Source organism: Limulus polyphemus, unplaced genomic scaffold, assembly GCF_000517525.1.
Source record: "Limulus polyphemus unplaced genomic scaffold, Limulus_polyphemus-2.1.2 Scaffold431, whole genome shotgun sequence".
Taxonomy (NCBI): Eukaryota; Metazoa; Arthropoda; class Merostomata; order Xiphosura; family Limulidae; genus Limulus; species Limulus polyphemus.
Window position 1 is genome coordinate 561,978 of NW_013666041.1, and position 8,151 is coordinate 570,128.

At 31.9% G+C, this 8,151-nt stretch overlaps 1 protein-coding gene across 17 annotated transcripts in view; it reads left to right on the forward strand.

Annotated features, from left to right (window-relative positions):
- Nucleotides 1–8,151, forward strand: part of LOC106458228 (sodium-coupled neutral amino acid transporter 9 homolog) — a 131,254-nt gene that overhangs the window by 107,234 nt on the left and 15,869 nt on the right. For 16 of the 17 annotated variants that reach the window (XR_002610339.1, XM_022384363.1, XM_022384367.1 and 13 more), the window contains 2 exons: nt 557–663; nt 2,426–2,530. Coding sequence is in view for 16 of the 17 variants with exons in the window: in XM_022384363.1 (XP_022240071.1) it covers nt 557–663; nt 2,426–2,530 (212 nt within the window). In the remaining variant the exon portion in view is untranslated. Of the gene's footprint in view, nt 1–556; nt 664–2,425; nt 2,531–6,471; nt 6,575–8,151 lie in introns of those variants that run through there. The other variant, XM_022384372.1, reaches the window with a different exon arrangement.

Here is an 8,151-nt window from a genome sequence, read left to right on the forward strand (position 1 = left end):
CACCCTTCTTTCCTACTTCTCTGGTGCTCACATGTTCTGCCAAGCTTCAAAGTGAAGGTTTGGTAAAAGTTTGTAGAGGGAGTCACATGCATGATGTGAGCACACTATGCTACTATTGGTTAAAAGATGACACATGATTTGCATGAGAGACATGTAATGTACTAATTCCAACAAGGGGGAGCGCAAGGCTTGTGACATGTGTAAAGAAAATGTTTGCATATAGAGTGCAGCACTGAACGAGAATAGCTAATCTTGTGAGGAAAGGTAACTACCTATTGGAAATACATTTTCAGTATAGGAAAATTATAACTTCTTACCAAGTGTAAACCTTTTCTTTGGGATTGGGCAAAAAAAAGTCTCAAACATATATAAGTGTATTGTGTATGAGCTGTCATTATTTTTTGGTATTGTATCTTAGAAAATACTTGTGTTTAACATTAATGTTAAGAATGTATAATTTTTTTTGTCAAAACATGATTAGGATTATGTCATAGATAGTGTAGTACTTAGAACATGAACTTTTGAGATCTTAATGGATTAAAATTGATTTATTTAGTATACATGCCATCATTTCCTGCACTATCTGGAGTGTTGTCCTTGGCATTCTTCATCCATAATTGTATCTTGTCTCTTTGTCGGAACCAGAAGAAACCTGAAAACAATGTAAGCTTCTGAAATTGTCGTAGTGTATTTTTACTATTTCAAGAGAGGGTATTATTAAGTTTTTTACATTAAGAAAATAAGGTAACGATGTGCTTCATTTTATTTTATTTAAATACAAAAAATCATGGTTGCAAATGAACTATAGAATGTTTCAATAGAGATTATTACTTTTTAGAGACAATTTAACTTTATCACGAATTAGAAGATAGCTGATGTTAAAAAGTCCCATGTGTACATTGGTTACTAAGTTTTCAAAGATGTCACCACATTTTCTATGAAATACATGAAAACCTGATTAAACAAGATTCAGGGTATAAGCAAATTATACTTGAAAGAATCACTGCCTTGATAAGAGTACATGAAAATTCAGAATATAGGTCTTTGTGGATATCAGGAGAAGCTCCTCACACTCAGTAGTGAAAATTTCATGAATTATGTTGAATCCACATAGCATACTTCATGAAAAAACACAAATTACCATCAATTATGTTGAATACATGTAGCATTCTTTGTGAAAGAACACTAATTACCTTGAAATGTTGATTCTATGTAACATACTTCATAAAATAATACAAATTACCAGGAAAGAAATCCATCATCAAAAGGCATTATCCTCACAGGGGCCAGTAGAACATTATCATGTTATGAAGATGAAGCAATCTATCAATGTACTATGCTACAATTTATGCCAGTCTTGTCATATGGCATGATTTACTGTATGAAATCAATCTCATCTGCAAGCAGCTGCAAACTAGTAACCTTTACAAGTCTTGAGCTATTCCGCAACTACAAAAATCAACAGATCTCCATCTGTTTAGGACTGAAAGAGACATTTCAAAGGCATCAATGGTTGTAAGAGAAATGAGATTCATTGAATTTTTGTGGAAAAATAATACGTCCACTCATAAAAAATATTATTTTCTACAAAAGGAGCCAAACTTCTAGGTCAGTTTATTTAACAAAATTGCCAACACAGCTATTGAATTCATGAAAGAGAGGTTTCAACAAATACAGGAACACAGCTGATTGTTCAGCTTTGTGTACTGCTTTGTTGACTTGTAAAGAATGAGCTCAAGGGATTTTCCAAAGCACTGTATGGATCTTTAAATCAGTTTATCTTATGAGAAGGCATCTGACTTCAGTGTAACAGAACTCTGTGAAGCATTGCAAGCCCTCCTATGAAAAGTGGTTAAAATTACCTGAAAAAAGTAAATTGGAATACATGTGTAAGAACATATCAGCATCATCATTTCCCAAACCTTTGTCATATTGAGAATTCAGCTGACTTCGCCAATCACCATTACTAGTGGATAAACAGGCTTTACCAAATTTAACCGTGATATAAACAAGATTGGTTGAACTGGCAACAATTTCAGTTTTATTTCCTCAATATTCATACGGTTTTGTAGCAAAATTGAAAATAAAATTGAAGGTGGCTATGAAAACTTGCTTATGGTAGTAAAATAGTTAGTATTCTGCCTGTTTATAGGTAGGTCTCTAAGTTTTCTCACATATTTTACAACTAGGCTATTGGATTCAAGGAACATTTTAATAGTTGACTTGAAAATTTGATAAAAAATGTAGATGTAAAATTCAAAACTGCATGTACTTACACTTTTTTTAGGGAAGGTAAACATTTTACATACAATATTTATCAATATCTTAAATTAATGTTCTACATTTCTGTTCATAATTGTATAATTGCATTTCAGGTCTCAATTTTTAATCATCAGATCAACTAGTAAATTATTTTTCTTTTTAGGTTAGGGATATAACCATAGCATTTATGCTGGTGTGTATGACATATCTTTTCATTGGTGTACTGCTGTACATTACATTTCCACTGAAGAAAGTTTGTATTGCTGATGTAAGTATGTTGTCAATTTATTTAAGAAGTTGCTGAAAAATTCTGTTCATAAAAAAATTTTAAATACCAGTATTTTACAGCTTTTTATAATAAATATGTTATGTATTATAAAATGAAACATTGGTCAGATGGACATGGTGTCTTATTATTTAAAACTGTTAACTGAAAAGCAACATTTTGAACAGTAAACTTCACCATTTAAAAAGAGCATGGGAATTTAGTAGAAATATGAAAGAAACTGTGAGTATCTAAATTAAAAGCATAAGATATATATCTTGCAGTTTCATATTAACAAGAAACTGTTTCTGAAGAGTGCATAAATTCCATTTCCTAGTTATTTGTTGGTTATTTTCAGAAACATAATTCAGTCACAACTAATGGTTATTACATAATTTATTCTATATTGTTTGTCTTTTATGTATTTACTGAAAAAAAATAAAATAATGTAACCAGACAATTTCTAATCCAGAACAAATCACATTTAATTAACTTATTAATTTGCTTAGCCTGAAGAGCCAGGTGTTAACAATAAATTTATGTCCATAGCAGGAAGGACTGTCTAACCCTAAAATAGACCAATAGTTAATGCAAAATTAAAGGCCACATTCTAATTCTAACTGTAAACTGTTAGAACAGTCAATTCAGAAATGCTATTCACATATCCACAGAACTTAATTATTACCTTGTGTCACTGTCAAAAAAAAATTTGTGTGCATATGCCAAGTTTTGAAAAAGACTCCTACCCCTACACATATTAACCCTCTTCCCATGGGCATCTTTTTCTGTGCATGTCACAAGGTTTTAGTGAGTTACATTTAAAACATAATTAAGACTATTTTTTATCATGATATACGAATAAATTTGGCATAAAAATGTAACTAATAATCCAAATTTTGATAGTATATAAATTTTAAGTTCTTAGTTTTATAAGGCAATATTAAAGAAAAATCCTGTAAGAGAATTGTGACATTTTCTCTCTAGTCGTCCCCTTTTCTTTAATTTATTCCCCTCCTCCCAAGAAGTCCAAAATTTAATGCAAATTATCTATTATAATTTTGTCATCACTCAGACAAAGCATAATTTTCATAGCCTTCAACCTTATTTGGATAGAGAGCTATCAAATAGAAAATCAAACCCACTTGCCACACCTACTTGTCACATTGTCAATAGTTCTCTCTGACATTTAATACTATATTATTTATAACCAATAGAAAGCCAAGGTTTGAATCTGTCAAATGACATATTATATTACATTGTTTTTTTACAGAGAATTGTCAGTTTCACTTACATTTCAAGCTTTATTCCCATGGGAAACACATCAATGATTTTAGATTAATTTTTAATGGCTCTTATTGCATAGTTAGAAAGCCTGCTGAAAAATTGTGACAGTTATGAGATATTGTCTGCTTTTTGCATGTTATTATTCTGCATTCTTCTGTGCATTATTTAATTAAACTATTCCTTATGCATTAGTACCACTAGGATAAAAAAGTAGGGTTAAATATCCTCAACAGTTGACAGCAAAAAAAATAAGACCCAGGTAAGTATTAGGTCATCAAGAAATTAATGTTGCTTTTTTTAGGTGAAAAACCCAAATAACTTAACATTTATTAAATGAAATAGTCTCCATTCTTATTGATGATGCTATTCCATCTTACAATCAGATTGTTAAAGCAAAAAACATGTTGATGGCCTCTTTAACACCTTCCACATTAGCATACATTTTCCCATTAAGATGGTGTTGTAGCGAACAAAAAAAGATGGTAATCTGATGGTGCCCTATCTGGAGAATATGGTTGGTGGGGGAGAACTTCCCAACCCAACTCCCTAACCTTGTGTTGCATCAAATGTGCCACATGTGGAAATGCATTGTCATGGAGAAGAAGAACAAGGCATTTCTGATGAAGGGCTTGATTTAAATGTCCCAGTTGCTGACTATAGATCTCTGCATTGACAGTTCGCTGTTAATTGAGGAGTTCGAAATGAATTATTCCTTTGATGTCCCACCAAATGCAAAGCACGACTTTTTGTGGATGGAGTCCAGGTTTTGGGGTGGGAAGTGGTTTTTGTCCAGGACTGATCCATTGTTTTTGGCATTTAATATTTGCATAGAGAATCCATTTTTCATCACCAGTGACAATTCTATCCAAAAATGGTTCATGCACATTATGCACCAGAAGAAAAGAAGCAATGTTCACACATTGGAAATGATGATCATCAGAGAGTTTGTGAGGCACCTAAACACCTTCTTTATGGAGTTTTTCCATATTCCTTAGATGTTTACACATTTTTCCATGAGAGACATGCAATTTGAGGGCCACTTTACGGGTGTGCTTTCTTGGGTTAGACTCAACAAATCTTCAGAGCATCAATATCAATTCCAACATGTTGCCCCTGCCCTCACAGTTTTTTAAGGCTATTTTTTGATATTCTTTGTGGCTACAGAGGCGTTGTTTCCCTTCTTGTATTCGAACAGCATTACATGCCAAACGTGTGCCATCACTATAAGGGATTAGAGTATACTAAACTTTACACATTATATAGGCTACACTAACATTTAGGTGGTTTGTTTAAATATTATACATGATGTACATTTTATTGGGGGGGGGGTAATGAAAGTGTACCAAAATGCAACATTAATTTCTTGACAACCTAATACTTTGTCTTGTTTCTCATGTGTATTCTTTATCTATTATTATAATAGTAACTAAAATGTAAAAATTTGAAACTTTTTTTAGATTAGGTAAAAGGAATAATGATAAAAATTTCTTATGATGTATGATGTATACTTGCAAGCAACTCCTGAGTAGCTCTTATATAATTTAATTTGATAACGTAACATTAGTTGCATGTTGGCCAAGTGATTTACAACTTGTATGGTGCAAATATTAGTTAGATATGATTCAAAAGCCAATAAAGCAATAAAATTAAAGTATAAACAGATGTTTACTGTTACAAGTTTAAAGCTATTTAGGATAAACAAATGTAGTTTCATGTTACAACTTGAAGTCATTCTAGAAAGAGAAAAAGGGTAATTTAGATTTATTTCGATTTTGACTAACCTTGTATAGAGTTGGAGTAGAGAAAATAACAGATAAGATATAAAATTTTACTGGAAAAGCATTTGAAATTTAATTAAGAGGCTTTAGATATTGAGCAAATGAAATTTCAGATTTTTAAGATGAAGAAAAGTATTTTTAATCTTAACATGAAAATCAATTTGCACATAAACTAGTCCAAAAAGATTTGATATATTCATGGACAAATCTTTAGTAAAAGTACTTCATTAAAAAATCTGATATTTTGGGTACAAAAGACATGTAATGTTTACTGAAAGTCTGCCAAATTTTGTGAAGATTCACTTACTGCATTAAAAGTTATAATATAGAAACTGTAATGAGTACTCCATGGTTACGAACTCAGTCAATTCGACTGAGTTTGTAGCTGTAGAGTTAATGTGTACTGCATTAGTTTCTGATGTAATAATCATTAGACTATAGTTCTCCACCACTAGGAGGGTGACACATCCTCAATGCACAGTAAACCCTATGAGCACTTGTGTTTGAACAAAGGCTTATCTTTTTCCTCAGCACTGCTTGATTAAAAATGTTTTTCATTAAGAATTATTAAAATTTTGCTCTTATTATCTTACACTTTGGTTACCATTTCTAGTGCCATTTTTCTTACCTATATTTTATTGATTATGAGAAAGAAAGCTGTAAAGTTTTAAACATTTGAGTTTAAATTTTCTTCTCTCAATCAAATTACAAGAATTTGGGGCACATACCTATCAAATATTACAGGTTGCCCATAGTGAATACGTTTTTTTTAGAAGCCCTATGGCTATATTACTATTTACTGAGGATTCAATGTCATGCCTAAGTTTTCACATTTTTCTCATAAAATAAAGTATTATTATCATAATTTTTGTTTCTTTTCAGTTCCTTCCAATAATACACCACTGTATCATTGCATATGAGCAATTGTATCAACATCACAACTTTTCTGTATCAGAATGGTGACTCCTGCAAGAAAACAAGTGTCCAGGGAAAGTGTAAAAGTTTGTGGGAAAATGAGTTATCTTGCAGTCCTATGGGTAATTTAAGAAAATTATGAGCTTTCATGCTAATAATTATGACATACCAGGCCAACTTTAACAAAAAGTAACTCAAAAAATATAACAACTAAACAGTTTCATGGATGATCTGGATTATGAATTAATGTATCCATGTTTCTGACATCTTCGGAGGTTCTGAAATTTTATCAACAGAAGCCATCTACTACTTCATTTGTGACTGGAGGCATTCTGATAATCAGTAGTATTACTGTTATTTTGCACCAGGTAATTGATTCCATTCTGATCTCTGATCCAGAGTACCCGACATCTTACTTCTGTTGCTTTAGCTGCCTGCCTCTTATTTAGACTAATTTGATTGACCATTTTTACCTACTACTTTTGCTTTCCAAAAAAGGATCAGGTAATCACACCTTTATCATTATCTGCTCTGATTACACAGGTATGTGAAATTTTTTTGTATTTCTGCAGTTGTTTTTTTCTGAATCTTGGGCTATCTTGTTGCATGAGCCATAATCACTTGAATCTCTTCTTTCTTTGAGATCTTCTTTATCTCACTCTCACCCTAATACTCTGACAGATTTAATGGGGAAACTTACTTATATCTGTTCTCCTCCTTAGTTTGATTTTTTTTTCTTTTTTCATTGAGTTCTAGTTATCTTGGTGTCTCTTTTTCTGAGTTTACATCATGAGAATGCCTCACTTTCTGAAATTTGGCTCTCTCAATTTTATTTCAGGGAATTCTTTGATGCACCTTTCCATTGTGTTAAGGTTTTGGAGGTGTTTCTTATACTTTGGAAGCTCAAGATAAGGCAACTTGTTATCAGTCATCTCTGCTTGCTTTCATTTTTTACAGTTATCAGACCACAGAGGTCCACCACATTTCTTGCCATCAAGAACCTCATGGGACCACCCTGTCAGGTTTTTATAGGGCCAGATTCTTTACAGTAGGTATCTGTGAATTGTTGGCAATAAATTTGAACAATAAAGGATAGCACACAATCCACTTGTTTTAAACTAAAAATTCAAAACAAGTCAAACTTGTGTACAAAAATTCGTTACACTATTGGTTATCACAATTGAATCTTGAGCTTTAGATAATTCTTTTTTCTGTTGAAAATCCACACAAGCTGGTTCAGTTACTTTAGAACCCAATTGATAAGACAAATTATTTCTTCTGTACTCTTTTATCACAACAGAACCAGTGATAAATTCACTTATGTGGGTTACCACAGTTGTATCCAGAGCATTAAATAATTCTCATTTACATCAAAAGTCCACACAGGCTGGTTCAATTACTTTAGAACCCAATTGACAAGACAAATTATTATTTTCTAATTCTGCTGTTACAATACAAACTGTGAAACTTTCACTTTAGAAACCACCATGTACAGTTAAACTGACAGTCACACAGTGTAACTTCACTTTTTCACTTTCACTAACTTAATTTGGTTATGATATATATATATATATATATATATATATATATATATAGAATACTACCTTCGCCCTAAGACGGTCCTACGTACTTACTAACAAACGTAAA